This window comes from Pelophylax lessonae, assembly GCF_965119305.1.
Source record: "Pelophylax lessonae genome assembly, chromosome: 4".
NCBI lineage: Eukaryota > Metazoa > Chordata > Amphibia > Anura > Ranidae > Pelophylax > Pelophylax lessonae.
In genome coordinates this window covers 524395694-524419139 of record NC_138771.1, presented here as the reverse complement: position 1 = coordinate 524419139, position 23446 = coordinate 524395694, and the positions used below count along the sequence as shown (strand labels likewise).

The 23446-nt window shown below is 46.1% G+C and overlaps 1 protein-coding gene across 1 annotated transcript in view; it reads right to left on the bottom strand.

The window, feature by feature from the left end:
- SMC1B (structural maintenance of chromosomes 1B) overlaps positions 1-23446 on the bottom strand; it is a 512286-nt gene that overhangs the window by 157104 nt on the left and 331736 nt on the right. The window contains exon 17 of the mRNA XM_082255760.1: positions 14821-14966. Within this exon, the coding sequence (XP_082111886.1) occupies positions 14821-14966 (146 nt within the window). The remainder of the gene's footprint in view (positions 1-14820; positions 14967-23446) is intronic.

Sequence of the window (23446 nt, the reverse complement as noted above, 5' to 3'; positions counted from 1 at the left end):
AGATTTGAGTAAAACCCCTGAAACCTGTCCTGATGAGGCACCGGGACAATCACCCCCTGAGCGAGGAGATCCTGCACCGCTTGATGCAGGCCTTGTAACCGCCCTGGGGTCAAATGAAGATTTGAGGGAAAGAATCTGTCTGCTGGCCGTGAAAGAAATTCGATCTTGTATCCTGATCGAACGATTTCCTGAACCCACCTGTCCTGAACTCGGAGCAGCCAAGGTTGGAGGAAACCACGCAAATGTCCCACCACCCCTGAAATGGGTGAGGGTGCCCCTTCAGGCAGAGGCGGACTGAGCCGCTACACCAGCTTGGCCGGATTTTTGTTTGCCGGCCCAGGGCTTTCTCTGGCCACCCTGGCCCTTGAAGGGTTTCCCCTTGTACTGTGACTTGAAGGCACGAAAGGAACCCTGATTAGGTTTAAAGGCGGGACCCCGCTTACCGCGGAAAAACTTGCCCTTAGGATTCTGGGGCAGCAGTGTACTCTTGACCCCAGTGCACTGATGAGACTGCACTGACAGGCGCTGATGAGGAGGCACTAATGGGGTGGCACTGATAGGCGGCACTGATAGGTAGCACAGATATGCAGCATTGGTGGGCACTGATAGGTGGCACTGTTGGTCACTGATAGGCGGCATTGATGGGCACTGATAGGTGGCACTGATAGGCACTAATGGGCACTGATAGGCGGCACTGATCGGTACTGACGGGCACTAATGGGCGGCACTGGTGGGCAATAATGGGCACTGGTGGGCGACAATGAAAGATGGCAATGATGGGCACTGGTGGGCAGCACTGATAGGGAGGGCACTGGCGGGCAGCACTGATGGGGAGGGCAATGGGGGGCTCCCTGAGCCCTGATTGCCATCCCTGGTGGCCATATTGGGCATCCCTGGGGTAATAGGTGGGCATCCCTGGTGGTTCTAGTGGCACCCCCCCCCCCCCGAGGGTCTGCACTGGTAATCAATGATCTGATTACCAGTGCTGACCCCCCCCCCCCCCGTCAGGGGAGCCGCTGATCAGCGCTCCTTTACTCATGCCTGTCAGGCATGAACTTAGGAAAGCCGATCAACGGCTCTTCCTGTTTACTATGTGACCAGCCGTGATTGGACACGGCTGGTCACATGGTAAAGAGCTACGTCAGTAGGCCCCGGGGGGCGCGCAGAGCTGTATTACCCTGCCGCCGTCATATGACGTCCGGTCAGGATAATACAACCACATTCCTGCCGTCAATCTGCTATAGGGCGGGCGGGAAGTGATTAACCAATTCATCCAGGGGTAACCCAAAAAGGCGAGACCCCACATAGGGAATGTCAGCCACCGCCTTCCTAGATTTCTGGTCAGCCGACCAGCTCTTCAACCATATCAGCCAACGGTTAAGCCCCGCGACACTGGACAGGCGCGCAGCTAAAGGGGCCTCATTTAAGGCCACATCGCACAAATACATGACCCCTTGATAAATCTGGTCCACAATCTCCACGGTAGCGGGAAGGCTAGAATCAGCCACGAGTGTGCATCTGAGCACCTTGGTCCAATCCGCCACAGCCTGAGCTGCCATGACAGAGGCTAAAATAGGCCTGAGCATGGAACCCGCCACCACATAGGTGTGGCGGACAAGCAACTACAGCCGCCTATCCGTAGGATCCCTAAATACCGGAGAATCTTCGGTAGGAACCAGTGTAGCCTTGTTCAACCTGGTTACAGTGTGATCCACTTGAGGAGCCACACACCAGCGTGCAACCGTGGTGGACGCAAAAGGGTAGAGAAGTTGAAATCTCTTAGGCACCGTGAAGGTGTGTTTTAAATTGCACCATTGTTCATTCACAGTGTGATGAAACTCAGCGGGGCAGGGAAAAACCTGTGCCGTCTTGCGGGTCCTGTGTGTACCAAAAGATGACACAATGCCTGGAGGAAGAACTGGAATCCCCCACCAAAGCTGGAGGAAATTTGCTGTCCTGGGATTCCATTGCAAAAAAAGTTTTTTTTTTTTTTTTTGGTATTGGCCCTTTAAGAGCGCCGCGGACCCCCGCAGCACACCGCTACAATGGCTGTTGAACAAATGGCTGTGCAGGGACAAACTGAGTCAGGAAGATTGCACAATGGAGGAAAAGAAAATAAAATTATAAAATGGACGGAGCCCCAGAAGTGTGTTACCAGCTCCTTCGGTCGCTCCAGAGTAAAAGAAGGAAGTGATGTCACCACAGAGACTGAACAGAGGCTGCAGGCTAAGGAAACATGGATGCCTATGAAAAGCAATGGGAGGCTTCGGCAAAATGGCCGCCGACATGTGCTCGGAACTATCGTTACCACACACAAGATGGCGTCGTAAGGCGCCAAAAGACACTACACACAATGCTATACAAGCGCCAACAGTGAAGCCAGACATGCTGCCCACACCTAAAATGGCGGACCGTCGGTTTTTAACTCCGCAGCGATTGCCACACTAGTCTGTACCTCCAAGCACCTTAGTGACACAGGAGAGGGATCCCCCAAACCCCACACAGCGGAGGCTGTGAGAGAAAAAACCCCCGCAGGGACCAGGATCAGGGAGCCCAAAAACGCACAGACACAGGGGACACCACAGACACACAGGACTGCCGACCCCAGAGGCCCCACACAGAGTGTACTTACCTGTACCCGATGGCGTGGGGTGCCTCATAATAAACAGAAAACCGCCCACCCTCAGATGGCAGGGGAGTGCCGCCGGCCAAAAACGCAGGACACCAGGAGTGCACGGACGAACCGTGCATGTGTCCGGTGAGGTAGCCACCTCACAAGGCTGCATCCCTGGGGACAGGGATGGGTCGTTTGTGAGGCCAGGGCGAACACATACCATGCGAAACGCTCGATGGCAAGCTGGGATTCCATCTGATCCTCAGTCCTGGTTTACCAGGACAACCAGTCCGATTCCCAGCTCCGCAAACTCCATCTTCATCCGAAGATCCGACTAACTAAAAGCTGACAAAATAAACAGCTAGCAAAGAAAAGAAAAAAATGACACTTTTCAGAAAATAAAATTATAAAATGGAAGAAGAAGGCTGAGACTGTAGCCCCAGCACAGGGAAGCCTGACTACTCCTGAACTAGGCAGAAGACAAACTGAGTTGAGATGGCTATTGCAGGAGGGGCATTGGACCAGTGGGACAGCCCCCATGGGTGTGTCTATGGAAATGCTTTTGTTTTAACAAGTCTTCTGCCTAGCTACTCCTAAGGAGAGGAAGTCAATGCCCCATTGGTGAAGACTGTATGAGTGGGCGGCGACTGTCGGAGGATGCAAGAGAAAGTTCGATTTTGGTTTCATCTGACCATAGCACCTTCTTCCACATGTTTGGTGTGTCTCCCAGGTGGCTTGTGGCAAACTTTAAACGACACTTTTTATGGATATCTAAACGGACCTCCGAGACTATCACAGTGCAGGTGCATTTATACGGAGACTTGATTACACACAGGTGGATTCTATTTATCATCATTAGTCATTTAGGTCAACATTGGATCATTCAGAGATCCTCACTGAACTTCTGGAGAGAGTTTGCTGCACTGAAAGTAAAGGGGCTGAATAATTTTGCACGCCCAATTTTTCACTTTTTTATTTGTTAACAAAATTTGAAATATCCAATAAATTTTGTTCCACTTCATGATTGTGTCCCACTTGTTGTTGATTCTTCACAATAAATTTCAGTTTTATATCTTTATATTTGAAGCCAGAAATGTGGCAAAAGGTCCGAATATTTTTGCAAGGCACTGTATACATTTTTTTGCTCATATCCCCTTTTTCACAGATCTATATTTTTCTTTCCTTTGTTTTTTTTATATTTAATTTTCTGGTATTGCACACTTGATTTGTGTGCACTCTGATTTTCCCATGTGTCACTGTTCATTCACTCATCACACATTTTCATTTCACCCACACGATTTGTTATTTTTGGTAAATTGGTCCCTATTCAGTAATGTGCACTTTGTGTTGTTGCCCCTGCATGTTCATGCACTTATATCCGAACTTCACCTATTATTTTATTTTCACATATTTTAATACCCATTTTGGTTCTTCAATATCTGCATTATACATACTATTTATTTTCACTTGTTTTTCTCTCCTTTTATTCACACGGTTTTATCCTTCTGCTGTTTCCTATTTTCCCTTTTATCCCTTTTCTTTTCCCCCTTTTGTTTAATCCCCCTGCTGTTTCCCATTTTCCTTTTTATTCTTTTCCTGTTCCTCTTTTTCATTTTTTCACACTATTCAGCCTACTTCAACATAGGTTCCATGATTTCATCAGATTTCACCAATCTTGCATGAAACTTATCGAATGATTTTGAATAAATGGTAAGGAGATATACATGCGTGTTTTTTTTGTTTATCTGTCCATTGCGGGATATCTCCCGTTTGCCTTCCAATTTTTTTAATCCTCCCCCCGATCCCTTACATCCCTACCCACTTTTCCTCCCATCACCCTTCCCTTTTTTTCCCCTATTACCTGCTCATCCATTTCTATCACTGATTTTTTACAAATTAAAAATGTTGTTTCTTGTATCATGCTTTTTGTTGATATATCATGTTTGATATATACTGATATGTATGGTTATTTATCCTAGATACTGTGGCTTTACAAAAGTGTGTTTGATATGCATGTATATTTGGATCCTGAAGCAGCTCCTTGAATGCGAGTGAAACACGTAGATCCACAAGCAGATGCTATGGTTCACATATGGGTCATATGACCCGTTTGAGACATGCATTGTTACATTTTTATGACTATCTTTTTTTTTATTTTTTTGCTTGTAATTTCAAATAAATATGGAATATTCTTCAAAATTTTTATTTATTTGTGTTGCTGATATATAGGCACATTTAAATCCCCACATCCAGGATTGGCAGAATCATTCCTACACATTGTCTTTACTCCTCCTATCCCTACTAGTCTGAAACAAAAAAAACAAAAAAGAAGAGGGAAGCGCCTCTTGAGTGTGGTAAAAAGCACAATTACAAGACAATGTAGTAACTTACATATAAGTAAGCTGGTAAGTGCATGGCTCTCCGAGGGCGGCTGCTGGAGATTGCATCCAAGTATCCAGGCGTAGGCTTAATGTCCAGGAACTGGTGGAGACTTAGCTCAATCGTTCCGGAAGTGCCGTGCAGCGGTGGAGACTTGTGCGGCGGCCGGGAGTCAGCGGAGGCGTCTGACGTCACAGGTAGGTGTGGGCAGTCTGGGCTAATTGTCAGTACAGCCCCTAACAACACGCTGAATATTGTCCTGGCCATTCATTTAACCGCTTCCATACAGAGCAGTTAGACCCCCTTCCTGCCCAGACCAATTTTCAGCTTTCAGCACTCTCACACTTTGAATGACAATTGCTCAGTCATGCTACACTGTAACCAAACAAAATTTTTATCATTTTTTTCACACAAATAGAGCTTTCTTTTGGTGGTATTTGATCACAACTGGGGGTTTTTTTTTTCGTGATATAAGCAAAAAAAGAGCAAAAATTTTGAAAAAAAAACACTTTTTTTTAGTTTCAATTATAAAATTTTGCAAAAAATTAATTTTTCTTCATACATTTAGGCCAAAATGTATACTGCTACATGTCTCTGGTAAAATTAACCCAAATTAGTGTATATTATTTAGTCTGTGTGAAAGTTATTGAGTCTAGAAGCTATGGTACCAATTACTGAAAATTGATCACACCAGATGTACTGACGGCCTATCTCCTTTCTTGAGGCCCTGAAATGTCAGGACAGTACAAATACCGCCCAAATGACCCCTTTTTGTAAAATAGACAGTCCAAGGTATTTAGTAAGAGGCATGGTGGGTTTTTTGAAGTTGTAATTTTTTCCCACAATTCTTGGGAAAATGAAGAAAAATTTTTTTTTTACTTTTTTTTCCCACAAAGTTGTCAATTTATAAGCTATTTCTAACACATAGCATGTACACAGCAAAAATTACACCCAAAAATACATTCTGCTACTCCTTCCGAGTATGGCGATACCACATGTGTGAGACTTTTACACAGCCTGGCCACAAAAAGAGACTCCACGTCCAAGAAGCACATTCAGGCGTTCTAGGAGCATAAATACACATAAAACTTTCTTACTACCTATCACACTTTTCAAGGCCCTAGAGCACCAATACAATGGAAAAAGTTCACAAAATGACCCCATTTTGGAAAGCAAACACTCCAACGTATATTCTATGAGGCATTATGGGTCGTTTGAACGTGTCATTTTTTTCCACAAGCTTTTGGAAAATGTGGGAAACAAATGAAAACCTTTTTTTTTTACACAAAGTTGTCGATTTATAGGATATTTCTAACACATAGCATGGAAATAGCAAAAATTACACCCCAAAATACATTCTGCTACTCCTCCTGAGTATGGCGATACCACATGTGTGAGACTTTTACACAGCCTGGCCACAAAAAGAGACTCCACGTCCAAGAAGCACATTCAGGCGTTCTAGGAGCATAAATACACATAAAACTTTTTTACTACCTATCACACTTTTCAAGGCCCTAGAGCACCAATACAATGGAAAAAGTTCACAAAATGACCCCATTTTGGAAAGCAAACACTCCAACGTATATTCTATGAGGCATTATGGGTCGTTTGAACGTGTCATTTTTTTCCACAAGCTTTTGGAAAATGTGGGAAACAAATGAAAACCTTTTTTTTTTTACACAAAGTTGTCGATTTATAGGATATTTCTAACACATACCATGTACACAGCAAAAATTACACCCAAAAATACATTCTGCTACTCCTTCCGAGTATGGCGATACCACATGTGTGAGACTTTTACACAGCCTGGCCACAAAAAGAGACTCCACGTCCAAGAAGCACATTCAGGCGTTCTAGGAGCATAAATACACATAAAACTTTCTTACTACCTATCACACTTTTCAAGGCCCTAGAGCACCAATACAATGGAAAAAGTTCACAAAATGACCCCATTTTGGAAAGCAAACACTCCAACGTATATTCTATGAGGCATTATGGGTCGTTTGAACGTGTCATTTTTTTCCACAAGCTTTTGGAAAATGTGGGAAACAAATGAAAACCTTTTTTTTTTACACAAAGTTGTCGATTTATAGGATATTTCTAACACATAGCATGGAAATAGCAAAAATTACACCCCAAAATACATTCTGCTACTCCTCCTGAGTATGGCGATACCACATGTGTGAGACTTTTACACAGCCTGGCCACAAAAAGAGACTCCACGTCCAAGAAGCACATTCAGGCGTTCTAGGAGCATAAATACACATAAAACTTTTTTACTACCTATCACACTTTTCAAGGCCCTAGAGCACCAATACAATGGAAAAGTTCACAAAATGACCCCATTTTGGAAAGCAAACACTCCAACGTATATTCTATGAGGCATTATGGGTCGTTTGAACGTGTCATTTTTTTCCACAAGCTTTTGGAAAATGTGGGAAACAAATGAAAACCTTTTTTTTTTACACAAAGTTGTCGATTTATAGGATATTTCTAACACATACCATGGAAATAGCAAAAATTACACCCCAAAATACATTCTGCTACTCCTTCCGAGTATGGCGATACCACATGTGTGAGACTTTTACACAGCCTGGCCACAAAAAGAGACTCCACGTCCAAGAAGCACATTCAGGCGTTCTAGGAGCATAAATACACATAAAACTTTCTTACTACCTATCACACTTTTCAAGGCCCTAGAGCACCAATACAATGGAAAAGTTCACAAAATGACCCCATTTTGGAAAGCAAACACTCCAACGTATATTCTATGAGGCATTATGGGTCGTTTGAACGTGTCATTTTTTTCCACAAGCTTTTGGAAAATGTGGGAAACAAATGAAAACCTTTTTTTTTTACACAAAGTTGTCGATTTATAGGATATTTCTAACACATAGCATGGAAATAGCAAAAATTACACCCCAAAATACATTCTGCTACTCCTCCTGAGTATGGCGATACCACATGTGTGAGACTTTTACACAGCCTGGCCACAAAAAGAGACTCCACGTCCAAGAAGCACATTCAGGCGTTCTAGGAGCATAAATACACATAAAACTTTCTTACTACCTATCACACTTTTCAAGGCCCTAGAGCACCAATACAATGGAAAAGTTCACAAAATGACCCCATTTTGGAAAGCAAACACTCAAACGTATATTCTATGAGGCATTATGGGTCGTTTGAACGTGTCATTTTTTTCCACAAGCTTTTGGAAAATGTGGGAAACAAATGAAAACCTTTTTTTTTTACACAAAGTTGTCGATTTATAGGATATTTCTAACACATAGCATGGAAATAGCAAAAATTACACCCCAAAATACATTCTGCTACTCCTCCTGAGTATGGCGATACCACATGTGTGAGACTTTTACACAGCCTGGCCACATAAAGAGACTCCACATTCAAGAAGCACATTCAGGCGTTCTAGGAGCATAAATGACACACATCATTTTCGGACTACCTATCACACTTCTGAAGGCCCTAGAGCACCAAGACAATGGAAACGCCCACAAAATGACCCCATTTTGGAAAGCAAACACTCCAACGTATATTTTATGAGGCATTATGGGTCTTTTGAACGTGTCATTTTTTTCCACAAGTTTTTGGAAAATGTGGGAAAAAAATTAAAACCTTTTTTTTTTTACACAAAGTTGTCGATTTATTGGATATTCCTAACACATAGCATGTATACAGCAAAAATGACACCCCAAAATACATTCTGCCACTCCTCCTGAGTATGGCGATACTACATGTGTGAGACTTTTTCACAGCCTAGCCATATAGAGGGACCCAACATCCAAGGAGCCCCATCATGCATCCTAGCCACTTGCCTAGGCCTATTTTTGACATTTGGTGTTTACAAGCTAAAATCAGTTGTTTTTACTAGAAAACTACTTAGAACCCCCAAACATTATATATTTTTTTTTAGCAGAGACCCTAGAGAATAAAATAGAGATTATTGCAATATTTTTTATCACACCGTATTTGCGCAGCGGTCTTCCAAACGCAATTTTTTTTAAAAAAATTCACTTTTTTTAATTAAAAAATAAGAAACCAGTAAAATTAGCCCAATTTTTTTCCATAATGTGAAAGATAATGTTACGCCGAGTAAATAGATACCCAACATGTCATGCTTAAAAATTGCGCACGCTCACGGAATGGCGACAAACTTTGGTACTTAAAAATCCCCATAGGCGACAATTTAAAAATTTCTACAGGTTGCCATCTTAGAGTTACAGAGGAGGTCTAGGGCTCAAATTATTGCTCTTGCTCTAACGATCGCGGCGATACCTCACATGTGTGGTTTGAACACCGTTTACATATGTGGGCGGGGTTTCCGTATGCGTCCGCTTCTGCGCGCGAGCTAACGGGGACAGGGTGCTTTAATTTTTTTTTTTTTATACTATTTATTTTATTTATTTTTACACCGTTTAAAAAAAAAAAAAAAAATTGATCATTTTTATTTCTATTACAAGGAATGTAAACATTTCTTGTAATAGAAATAGGCACGACAGGACCTCTTTTTTGTAAGATCTGGGGTCAAAAAGTCCTCAGATCTCACAAGTACACTAAAAGATAGAAAAAAAAATAAATAAATAAAATAAAATGAAAAAAAAAAAAAAAGGGACCTTTAAACTGGTTGCTAGGCAACAACGTTTGCCGTAGCTCCGGTCCTCCAAGACCATAGAGTCGAGTGACGGCAAGCTTGCCCTCACTCAACATCCTGTCCATGAGGATCTGGGACCGGATCGTTTTCCCCGCTGCCGGCGGGTCCGGTTAGCGGGGAAAAGGACCGGGACGCGGCGGGAGGGGTCACCTCTTCCTCCATCCCGGAAGGGTGATCCCGCGGCGATTCCGCCGCTGGGACCACCCTTATCGGAAAGCCAACTGTCCACCGTTTAAAAAAATACCAGGGTTATGGCAGCTATTTGCTGCCATAACACTGTTTTTTAGGTTTAAACGGAGAACGTATATATACATTGGCCGGTTGGCAAGTGGCTAGGGACATAAATCACACACATAAATTCCTGACAACCTATCACATTGTTGAAGGCCCCTAACACATAGCATAATACATACCAAAATACATTCTGCTGAGCAAAGGATAAACAAAAAAATACCTGTGGTTTTTAGCAGTGCAGTGGTTCAGGCAGCAGGCAGGAACGTAGACAGCGACAGTGAAAGGATTGTCCAGGCAGCAGGCAGGAATACTGTCCATAGTCAGTACAGGCAGCAGCCACAGATATTGTCAGCACAGCCAAAGCATTGGTCCAGGTAGCAGGCAGGTCAGCAGCAGAAAAAGGATTGTCCATGCAGCAGGCAGGAATACTGTCCATAATTAGTACAGGCAGCAGGCAGAGATATGGTCAGTACAGCCCAAGTATTGGTCCAGGCAACAGGCACATGTTCCATAAAAAGTCCTGGGTCAGTGCAGGCAGGGATATGATCAGCACAGCCAAAGTATTGGTCCAGGCAGCAGGCAGGACCATCAAGCTTAGGGCCTCGGTCGGCAAAGAATGGGGACAGGGGTAGAGGCTTCTCCCACCCAAATCGCTTTGAAGCCTCCGGACTCCAGACCCTGTTCTGAGTTTACAAACCCAGAGAAATCCAAAAACTGGTTTTCTCATATCAGAACGCTATATTCTGAAGCCCCTCACAAAAGTGAGACCCCTGTGTCATTTTGAATCCCACTACTACAGTAGCAGGGCGAAGGATCAGTCTAAGTGGCAGGCAAAAAACATGGTCGTAACAGGCCGAGGTCAGTGCAGGTAAAAGGCAGAAATAGATGGTAGGCTAAGGCAAAATCCATAAACAATCCAGGGTCAGTTCACTTGAAAGGCAGAAACATGGCGGATAAACAATGCAGACGGCAGGCAGAGGCATCGTCGATAAACAGTCCAGGGTCAGTTCACTTGAAAGGCAGAAACATGGCGGATAAACAATGCAGACGGCAGGCAGAGACATAGTCGATATACAGGCCAGGGTCGGTTCACAAGGAAGGCAGTGATATGGTTGGTTGAGGCAGCAGGAAAATATTCAGCAGTGAAATATGGGCTAAAAGTTTAGGGCAGTGTGATATATTTTGAAGCATTCTCCAATGCAAAGGCCAGGTTGGTAGGGACAATCGGGACAATGGAAACTGGTGTCTTTCCTAATTCCTCTTTTGCCACACACCCGACATCTTTTTTGGCGTCTTCTTCCGGTTTGTGATGGTGGGATATGGAAAGGGAAATGGCGCTCATGAAGTCTGCTGACACAATCCGAACGAATGATTTCTGGGGGGGATCCTTGCTGGTAAATCAGGGCAGTGGCAATATCCTCAATAAACTGGAGGAAGGGGATTGGTGTTGTTGTGGACTTTTTATAGGTGACAAAGGCATTGTACATGGCCAAATGGAAAAAGTACACTGCAACTTTTTTGTACCAAAAGAGGGTCTTTCGGGTCGGTAGATAGGGCTGCAACATTTGATCGTTTAAATCCACCCCCCCCCATGTACTTATTGTACTCGTGGATACAAGCAGGCTTTCGAATGGAACTTCTAACGGGACCGCGTCGTCTTCGAATTTCCACTGCGGTGTCATCGTGGATGGTGGACATGAGGTAGACGTCCTTACTATCCCTCCACTTCAAAGCCATTACCTCCTCGTTCCTAAGGCTTGCGGATTCCCCAATTCGTAATTGAGTGCTGACAAGACTCTGCGGGAAGCCCTTCCGGTTTTTCCTTACTGTACCACAGGCCAAGGTTTTCTTCAGGTACAGGTGGCGGAAAAGGGGCAAACTGGTATAATAGTTGTCCATATAAATATGGTACCCCTTTTGCAGCAATGGGAAGGCTAGGTCCCAGACAATCTTCCCACTTACTCCCATGTACGTTGGGCACTCAGGGGGCTGGAGCTGGGAGTCTCTGCCTTCGTACACGCGAAAGGCGTACACATATCCCGTTTGGCTTTCACAGAGCTTGTTTAGTTTTAAGCCGTACTTCGCCCTCTTGCTGGGAATATACTGCTTAAATCCCAGCCGGCCTGTGAAGTGGACCAGTGATTCGTCCACAGCGATCTTTTGGTCAGGGACATAGACTTCGGGGAACCGTCCAGAAAAGTAATCAATTAGGGGGCGAATTTTGTAGAGTTTATCGTAATTGGGATCATCTCGGGGAGGGCACTGGGAATTATCGTTGAAATGCAGGAAGCGCATTATAGCATCATAGCGGGACCTGGGCATGACTGATGAATAAATTGGCATGTGGTGGATGGGTTTGGTGGACCAATAAGAGTGCAGCTCATTTTTTTTTGTAACCCCCATATTGATTGTAAGGCCCAAAAAAACTTTGAACTCTTCTACTGTTATGGGTCTCCATTCAAAAGGACGGGAATGATATGAGGTGGGGTTGTTCTCGATAAACTGTTGGGCAAAAAGATTTGTTTGGTCCACGATGTTTTGAAGGAACTCCAAAGGGAAAAATAAATTAAAAAAATCAATCAGAATAAAATTTTCGGTGTTGACATGCAAACCTGGCTGTGCTGTGAAGGGGGGGATTGTAGCTGACCCAGAGCTAGAAGGCAGCCACAATGGGTTTGCCAAGGCATCCGGAAGCTGCATTTGGGCTCTTCTTCTTTGGGGCTGGTGTGAAATCCCAGTACTTGTACTGGGCATTTCCTCCTGGGGTCCTGCGCCGTTGGCGTTTGCCGATTGGCCATTGGCGCTGCTGGTGTCTGCCTGATTTTCAGTGCGGCGTCTTTTAGGCCGAACTTCTTCCTCCTCCGATTCAGTGCCGGATGTAAAGCCTTCAAAGGGCTCAAATTCTGAACCGGATTCAGAAATTGTTTCAGCGTCGGAAGGTGAGAGCTCCCCGCTGCCGTCACTCATCATGGATATCATTTCACAGGCCTCTTCGGCAGTGAAAACCCTTTTGGACTGTGACATGGTGGCTGTATGAAGGGTGACAGGTAATCGGGTACTTTGCTGGGCAGGTGACAGGTACTGATGAGCAGGTGGCAGGTACTCGGGTACTCCAATAGGCAGGTGACAGGCAGGTGATAGGTACTGATGAGTAGTACTGATTCTGATAGGTGTTACTGATGGGTACTGATGATCAGTACTGATACTGATAGGTACTGATGGGTACTGATGAGCAGGCGGGTACTTCAGGCGTCAGGTACTCTGATGAGCAGTTGGAAGGTACTCGGGTACTCTGATGGGTATGTGGAAGGTACTCGGGTACTCTGATGGGTAGGTGGAAGGTACTCGGGTATGCTGATGGGTAGGTGACAGGTACTCGGGTACCCTGATGGGTAGGAGACAGGTACTCGGGTACCCTGATGGGTAGGAGACAGGTACTCGGGTACCCTGATGGGCAGGGAAAAGGTACTCAGGTACGCTGATGGGTAGGTGACAGGTACTCAGATGGGCAGGTGACAGGTACTCAGATGGGCAGGTCCTCTTTATTTGATGGGGGCAATCAGGCAATCAGGGCACAGTAATAGTAATGGTACTCTCACTGGTAACTCACTGTTTGCTGATCTCCTCACACTGGATCGGTGTGTGAGGAGAAGAGCCTGGTAACAGTGAGTTACCCTCATCTTTGTTGACATTTGTGACCGGCTGTGATTGGACACAGCCGGTCACGTGGTAAAGAGCCAATATCATTGGCTCTTTACCAAGATCGGGGATTGGCTCTGTCCGAGGGACGAGCCTCGTCCCCGATCGCTGCTCTGCGCGCCCCCGGGGGCGCGCATTGCAGAGAGAACGAGCGGCTCGCGCTTGAGCCGCTCATGTGATCGGCTGTGATTGACACAGCCGATCACGTGGTAAACAGCCAAATTCTATTGGCTGTTTACCTTGATCAGGGATGGGCTATGTCCGAGGGACGAGCCCCATCCCTGATCGCGGCGCTGCGCGCCGCCGGGGGCGCGCACTGCCAGCTAGAACGGGCCGACGTCATATGACGGCGGCCCGGATCGAGAAAGGAATCATGCCGCCGTCATTTTACATGGCGCGGTATGGAATGGGTTAAGACATACCACTCCTTACTGTATTGTTATTGTATATTCCTCTGCATTACCTATGAGCGCCATACCACCTATATATCTCTACTAGTCTGAAACCAAACCTGGTTACATTACCTACTTTGTACTCCAACACATTCACAAAAGGTGTGAAGGGGTCCTACTTTTTCTTGCGATTCACTGAGAAGTGTACTGCTGTGCTGTGTATGATTTTGTAGTTTAAGTAACATATGTACAAGAAGCAGCTATGATAAAGGTGGTGAAATTTCATCTACTGCCAATGAACCCTCTGTACATGACTAATTATCTGTTGAGGCCGTGACAGCTTTTAGAAAATGGTAGGCCATCCATTAGAAAACAAGAAAACACAATCTATAAGACGACATACACAAACTAACTAGGGCTACAGCACAGTTATTCTCACAGTTGTTGGTCTTCCAGTCGTGGGTAGATTTTAATATTTTTACCTGATGTTTTATATATTTTATTTGCTATTTATATAAAACCTAAACATGACACATGATTTCCAGAGAATTTTGAGTTTTCCAAAGAGAGGACAATGTAAGCTATTTGCCGTCAGACTTTCTCACTCAGAATGATACTCCCTATGGAGTCCTCGATATAAAGCATGTGGAATAACCACTCTCATTCTTTCAGTTGTGAGTAAATTGAAGTTTGAGTAATTTAATACTATGCGTTTAATAGGGCTTTTTCAGCAGTAATACTAGACTAAGAAACATGTAAAAGGGAGTCCGCCAATCTTAGTTCTGAACATTTTTACAAATCAATATACCTTTCATGAAGTGTTTCACAGTTACCTGCTAATATTTATCAGCTTCTTTCGTGTTTCTTCAACCAGTTTCTGAGCTTGAGAGACATCTGACTGTTTATGAATCAGATGATTTTTAAATTCTTGTTGCCGAGATAAGGCTTCATCGACTAACCTGAGAAATCGTTGTTCATCCTATATATCATCAGTCGGTTCATAGAAAAATGTAAGTTACTATGTGACAAATATCATATACAATATTAATATATATATATATATATATATATATATATATATATATATATATATATATATATATATATGTGTGTTGCTAACCTAATACTTTTATAAAAACTTGTTTCTATTTTTACCTCAAGTCTTAAATCCTTATAAAATCAAATACTTGTGCAAACAACATTTGTTTTATTTTGCTTAATTATTAAGGCATCATGCACACAGAGCTTAAAAACACTGCTTATATAGGTGTTCTACATCTTTTTTTTTTTTTTTTACAACGTGTAAACACACTTATATGTAAGCCTCTGCGGCCATGAACACATTGGCATTTACAGGCATATAAGAAGAAAAGTGTTTTGAGGCTGAAAAAACAAACAAACCTTATGCATTCAGGAGAGGAGCTTTTGGGCAGAAAAAACCTTGACAGTGCCTAAATGCATGTAAATGTGCTTACCCACTTCTGGACTGCCTACCATGTATATACATCGGTATTTTGACGTTAAATACCAGGGCTATGGCAGTAGCCATTTTTTTTTTTCTTATACACCTGGCGTTCCGGAATGTGATAAAAATGGTCCCGGCGGCGAATTTGCCACAGGGGTCACTTTTATGGGCAATGGGAGAAGTGCTCTCCCCCCTGCTGACCTGATCTAGTGATGGGCAGGAAGTCGAGTGAGGACAAGATGTCAGACGTCACTTCCGCCTACCGGCCTTAAAGGGCCCTTTTTTTTTTTTAACCACCTCCTTTCCAAGCCTATCTTGAAACTTCACTCCTACATGTAAAAATCAAATTTATTTTGCTAGAAAATTACTTAGAACCCCTAAACATTATATATATTTTTTTAGCAGAGACCCTATAGAATAAAATGGTGTGTTGCAATTTTTTATGTCACGCGGTATTTGCACAGCTGTTTTTCAAATGCAATTTAGGGCTCTTTCACACGGTCCGCCTCCGTAGGCGGATCCGTGTTGCTCAGCAGGGATCGATCCGCGATCCCCTCTGAGCCGGCGGATGACAGCTCCGTCTCCTCTTGCAGAGCGGAGAGGGAGGTGTCTCAGCCCCCGCTGCCCTCTATGGGGGATCGGATGAGAGCGGACCGCCTGTCCGCTCTCATCCTTTCCGATCCGATCACTGAACGGATGGAAAAATAGGGTTTCCATCCGTCCAGATTTCACGGACAGGATCGGACACGGATGGCAGCGGGTGTCAGCGGAGGTGTCTCCGTTGACATCCTCTGCCCCATAGAGCTGCATGGAGGATCCGATCAGATCCGCCTAAAAAACTGACAGGCGGATCTGATCGGATCGCCCGTGTGAAAGAGCCCTTACTTGGAAAAAAAAAACATTCATGAAAAAAAAAAAAAAAAAAATTGTAAAGTGAGCCCAATTTTTTTGTATAATGTGAAAGATGAGGTTACGTCGAGTAAATAGATACCTAACATGTCACGCTTTAAAAATGTGTCTACCTGTGGAATGGCAGCAAACTACGGTGCTTACAATTCTCTATAGGCGACGCTTTAAACGCCTTTACAGTTTACCAGTTTAGAGTGGCACAGGAGGTCTGGTGCTAGAATTATTGCTCTCGCTCTGACTTTCAGATAATACTTCACGTGTGGTGCGATCACCGTTTACATATGCGTGTGGGAGTAATGTATGCATTCGCATTTGCGCGTAAGCACGGTCAAACGGTGGTGCTTTAAATTGTTTTTTTTAATTTATTTTATACAATAAAAAAATTAGGGGCGGAACAAGACGTGACGAATACTCGTCGCTCCCAGTTTCCAGGGTTACAGAGAGTGGGAAGGCTGTCAGTTCCTCTCTCTCTGTCCCATGCTGCATTGCTCCCGGCCTCCGTGATGGGACCCGAGTGGAGGCCACTCAAATCACTTCTGCCTTCTACAGAATCACCAGCTGAAAATAACAGTACCTGGATGATGCCTGTAGGTGGAGAAATCATCCAGGTATAACCACTGAAACCCAAGGATGTACGGGTACGTCTTTGGTAGGAAAGTGGTTAAGCAATAGTAAAATAAATTTTTTTTTTGCTTTTAAGTGTAAATGTGAGATCGGAGGTCTTTTTGATCCCAGATCTCATAATAAAGAGGACATTTCATGCCTATTTCTATTACAAGGGATGTTTACATTTCTTGTAATAGGAATAAAAGTTCCTTTCTCCGAGTCCTCAGACAGTCGCCGCCCACTCATACAGTCTTCACCAATAGGTATTGACTTCCTCTCCGCAGGAGTAGCTAGGCATAAGACTTGTTAAAAACAAAAGCATTTAACATAGACACACCCATGGGGGCTGTCCCACTGGTCAATACCCCCCTGCAGTAAGCCATCCCACTTCAGTTTGGTAGCATAGCAGTAAGTGTACAAGAAAAACCCCAAAAGAGGGGCGGCGACTGTCGGAGGACTCAGAGAAAGGAATTTTACGGTAAGATTTTACAAAAATTCAGTTTTCTCTTACGTCCTCCAACAGTCGCCGCCCACTCATACAGTCTTCACCAATGGGATGTCCCAAAGCAGTGTAGACATGAGGGGTGGGAGACGCAACCGTATAAAAAGGCAACGCAGTACCCACATCAGAGAAAGGAACCTTACACGCACAGTAAGAGAACCCTCTGGGCAACAGAAAAAAGGCTCAACAGGAGCAACTACCCAGGAAAGCAAATAACCCTGGGGATAAACAACCCCAACAGCCAAGGACCCACAAAAAAACAGGGTCCCCTAAGGCAGTGGTCCTCAACTCTGGTCCTCAGGGCCCACTAACAGGCCAGGTTTGCAAGATAACTAAATTACATCACAGGTGATCTCATTTGCTGCTCAGAGATTGCAGAATTCTAGTCTGCATCTCCCTAAGGTAATACCTAAAATCTGGCCTGTTAGTAGGCCCTGAGGACAGGAGTTGAGGACCACTGCCCTAAGGGACTGCCGCACAGAGAACTTTGCGGCCAAAGGAGGCATCAGCTGATGCCAGAACATCAATCTTATCGAATTTGGAAAAAGTGTGCACTGACGACCAAGTCGCAGCCTTGCACACCTGGGCCACCGAAGCCTGATGCCGGAAGGCCCAGGACGTATTCATCGATCTAGTAGAGTGCGCCCTAACAGGGAAGGGTGGAACCCGTTCCTTCAAAGCATAGGCCTGAACAATTGTCTGTTTGATCCATTTGGCCATGGTTGCCGCAGACGCAGCCATGCCCTTCCGAGGTCTCTCAGGAAGGACAAAGAGAGAATCCGATTTTCGAAAGGATTCAGTGGACGACAGGTAAACCCTGATCGCCCTGACAACAGCCAAGGAATGCAATGCAACCTCCTTAGGATGCTTAGGCTTCGCACAAAGCGAAGGCAAAACAATGTCCTCATTCAGGTGAAAATCAGACACCACCTTAGGGAGAAAAGACGGGTTAGGTCGCAAGACCACCTTATCCTTATGAACCACCAAATAAGGAGAGCGGCAAGACAACGTCGCCAACTCCGACACCCTGCGAGCCGACGTGATCGCCACTAGAAAGGCAACCTTCTTAGACAGCAGAGGCAACGATATCTCCCGGATGTTTTCAAAGGGAGAACGCTGTAACACGGACAGAACCAAGTTCAAGTCCCATGGAGGTAAAGGCGCCCTCCGGGGAGGGGCCAAATGACGCACACCTTGAATGAAGGTGCGAATTAAAGAATGAGACGCCACAGGGCGTTGAAAAAGAACAGCCAGTGCAGATACCTGGCCCTTGATCGTGGCCAGTGCAAGTCGCTGGTCCACACCAGACTGGAGGAAAGCCAACACTCTCGCCACCGAGTATGAGCGAGTAGAGAAACCCCTGGACTCACACCAGGCAAAATAAGCTTTCCAAGTACGGTAATAAATCTTACTAGATGAGGCTTTCCTAGCCTTGATCAAAGTAGGAATGACCTCTGAGGAGAGACCCCTGTCTCTCAGGACCTGGCTTTCAACAGCCATGCCGTTAAAGGCAGCGACTGTAAAGCAGGATGGAAGATCGGTTCCTGAGACAGCAGATCTTCCCGCATCGGCAGCCGCCAAGGAGGCTCGACGGCCAGGTGAACGATGTCCGCGAACCAGGACCGGCGTGGCCAGTCCGGCGCCACCAGAATCACCCACATTGGTTCCGAAGCCAATCTGCGAAGGAAACTGGGTAACAACTGAATCGGAGGAAAGGCATACATCCGACGATACTGATGCCAAGGGGCCACCAGCGCATCCGAGGCGTCCACCAGAGGATCACGTGTTCTTGCCACAAACCTTGCCACCTTGTTGTTTAGCCGAGACGCGAACAGATCCACAGCCGGGGATCCCCACTTCGCACACAGCATTTGGAAGACCTCCGGGTGTAGGGACCATTCCCCCTGGTCCAGGGTCTGGCGGCTCAGATAATCGGCCTGCCAATTCTCCACACCCGGAATGTGAACTGCCGAAATCGCCGGGACATGAGGCTCGGCCCAAGACAGAATGTCGGTTACCTCCCGGGCCGCCTGGGCACTCCTGGTGCCCCCTAGGTGGATGATGTAAGCCACCGCGGTAGCATTGTCCATCTGTACCCGAACAGGACGGCCCAGAAGTCGATCCGTCCACTGGAAGAGACACAGTTGATCGCTCTCAATTCCAATATGTTGAGCGGAAGGGAGGATTCCTCCCCCGAAGAAGTGCACTGGGCAGACAGGTTGCTCAGGACTCCACCCCAGCCCGACAGGCTGGCATCCGTGGTAATCACTGTCCACAGTAACGGACGGAAGGATTTTCCTTCCGATACAGCCGGGGACTGAAGCCACCACAGAAGATCCATTCTGGTTTGGCGACTCAACGAAACACTCAGATCCAAGGACTGAGGCCATCTGTCCCACCTGGCCAGGATCTCCGCTTGGAGAGACCGCGTGTGAAACTGAGCAAATGGTATCGCCTCGAAGGCTGACACCAACCCCAGGGACCGCATACAGGTCCTGAGTGACGAGACTTAATTGTCCCTGAGGGACCTGATCTCGTTCTGTAAGGTCCGGAGCTTGTCCTCCGGCAGAAACACCTTCGCTTGAGCAGAGTCCAGAACCATTCCCAAATAGGGAAGACGAACCGAAGGAGACAAAGTCGACTTCTGAACGTTGATGGTCCAACCGAACTCCTGGAGCGTCTGTACCGTAGTCGACAGATCGCGCAACAGGCCCTGACTGGCACTCGATCTTAACAGGAGATCGTCCAGATATCCCAAGACCCCAATGCCCTGTGCCTGCAACAGGCCCAGAACAGACGCCAACACTTAGGTAGAGACCCTTGGAGCCGAAGCGAGACCGAAAGGTAACGCTACGAACTGATAGTGGTCCTCCGCTATGGCTGATTCCATGCGAAACTATCGAACACGCACAGAGCGGTTCAGAGCTTTCAAGTCCAGGATCGGACGTACTTTGCCCTCCTTTCTGGGCACAGTGAACAGATTCGAGTAAAAAACCCCCGAAACCTGTCCTGATGAGGCACCGGGACAATCCCCCCCTGGGCAAGAAGGTCCTGCACCGCTTGATGCAGGTCCTGTAACCGCCCTGGGGTCAAAAGAAGATTTGAGGGAAAGAATCTGTCCGCCGGCCGCGAAAGGAATTCGATCTTGTATCCCGATCGAATGATTTCCTGAACCCACCTGTCCAGAATTCGGAGCAGCCAAGGTTGGAGGAAACCGCGCAAACGTCCCCCCACCCCAGAAACGGATGAGGGCGTCCCTTCAGGCAGAGTCGGATTGAGCCGCCGCACCGGCGTGGCCGGATTTTTGCTTGCCCGCCCCGGGCTTTTTCTGGCCACCTTGGCCCTTGAAGGGTTTGCCCTTGTTTTTTTTTCACGAAAGGACCCTTGATTGGGTCTAAAGGCGGGACCCCGCTTACCGCGAAAAGGCTTGTTCTTTGGATTCTGGGGCAGCAGAGTGCTCTTGCCCCCAGTGACTTCTTTCAAAGTATCCAAGGCCTCGCCAAAAAGGCGAGACCCTGCATAAGGAAAATCAGCCACCGTTTTCCGTGACGTCTGGTCAGCCGACCAGCTCTTCAACCAGATCAGTCGACGGTTAAGCACCGCGACACTAGACAGGCGTGCAGCCAAATGGGCCCCATTCAAGGCCGCTTCGCACAAATACATGACCCCTTGATGAATTTGGTCCACCATGTCCAGCGTAGCAGGTGGGGCAGAATCAGGCGCGAGAGTGTGTCTAAGCACCTTAGTCCAATCCGCCACTGCCTGAGCCACCATGACAGAAGCGAAAATAGGTTTGAGCATGGAACCCGCCACCATGTAGGCATGGCGGGCAAGAGACTCCAACCTCCTGTCCGTAGGATCCCGGAACACCGGGGTATCTTCAGTGGGAACCAAAGTAGCCTTGTTTAACACGGCCACTGTGATCCATCTGGGGAGTCACACACCAGCACAAATCCGTAGAAGGCGCAAAGCAGTTGAAACCGTTTTGGCACCGTTAATGGGCGTTTCAAACTGCGCCATTGTTTATTCACTGTGTGATGAAACTCAGCAGGGCAGGGAAAAAACCTGCGCCAACTTGCAGGACCTATGTGTACCAAAAGAGGACACAATGCCCGGAGGATTGGGCTCATCCTCCAAATGTAGTGTTTCTTTAGAAGAAGAAATCAACGCATCCATAGCTGCGCGTTCTTCAGGCAACCCCGGGGGAGATCATCAACCCCTTCCACCTCCCCCTCAGACCCCAGCGGGTCCTGAGAAGAGCGAGACCCTGAAAAGGTCACGCCACCCACAGCAGCCACATCACCATCTGAATCAGAAGAGAAAGATATCCTAGGCCTTTTTCTAGCAGCCCGTTCAGCCATCAGCACCTCCATTTTGGACACTAAAGTCGCCACCACAGCGGCCAAATAAGGTAGAATGGGGAGTTCAGCAGAACTGGGGTCCCCCACCAAGGCTGAGGGGAATTTGCTGTCCTGAGATTCCATTGCAGAAAACACAAGTTACAAAGTACTTTCCCTTTAAGAGCGCTGCGGACCGCGCAGCCCACCGCTAAATAGACTGTGTACACAGACCCCCTACAGGGACAAAACTGAGCCAGAAGGGATAAAACAGAGGAAATATGGAAAGGACAGTCTGCAGAGCCCCACAGAGTGTTACCACCGATCGCGGCTCCAGAGGAAAAGGAAGTGAGGTCGCCAGAGGCTGAATAATATGCTGCAGGCTAAGGGAAAATGGCTGCCCATAGGAAGGAATGGGAGGCTTCGGCAAGATGGCCGCCGAAATGTGCACCGAACGATCGTTCGCCAACAAACAAGATGGCCCCCCGGATGGCGCCAAAAACACTACATAGAAGCTGTGTAACAAAGCCTACAGTGAAGCCAGACATGCTGCCCACACCTAAAATGGCGGACCGCGCGGTTTTCACCCCGCAGCGGTCGCCGCACACACAGTCTGCACCTCCAAACACCGAAGTGACATAGGAGAGGGGCCCCCTCACACACACAGCGCCAGCAATGCAAATAAAAAAGGACCGCGCAGGGATCACCTCAGGGAGCCCCACAAACGCACAGACATGAGGGGACACACAGCACACAGGACTGCCACCCCAGACAGAGGTCCCACACAGATAGTACTTACCTGTACCGGATGGTGTGGGGTGCCTCTCAGTAACGGAAAGCCGCTGCCCTCAGATGGCAGGGAATGCCGTCAGCCAAAACGCAGGACACTGCAGCATTGAACCGCAGAAGTGTCCAGTGAGGTAGTCACCTCACAGGCTGCATCCCTGCTGCGAACAGGGATGGGTCGTTCTTAGCAGTGTTAATTTCGTCGACTAAAACCGACTAAAACGTTTTCGTCGACTAAATTAACACAATTTTAGTCGACTAAAACTAAAACAATTCAGATGACTAAAATACAACTAAAACTAAAATGGCATTTTAGTCAAAAGACTATAACTAAAACTAAATCGAAATTTGCTGCCAAAATTAACACTGGTGCGTGCTCAAAGCTTAATACCATAAATAATAACATATTCGATTTTTCACTCCAGGACCAGCAGTAGTATATAATGAGTTTGGAAATTGTAGAGAAATGCTTAAATAATGCATTACAAATTACAATTGAACTACACCCATTCGATTATAGATGACTAAAATGAGTTATAGTCGACTAAAATGTAGGACGTTTTAGTCGACTAAAATGTACTGGAGTTTTAGTTGACTAAATACGACTAAAACTAAAACACTTGCAGAAGATTAAATGGGACTAAAATTAAAATGCCATTTTAGTCCTAAGACTAAGACTAAAACTAAATTGAAATTTGCTGCCAAAATTAACACTGGTTCTTAGTGCCAGGGCGAACACATGGCTGAACGCTTGATGGCGGAAGATCCGACTAAGCTAAAGCTGACAAAATAAACAGCTAGTAAAGCAAAGAAAAAAATGACATTCTTGCTAATAAAAATCATAAGAAAAAGAT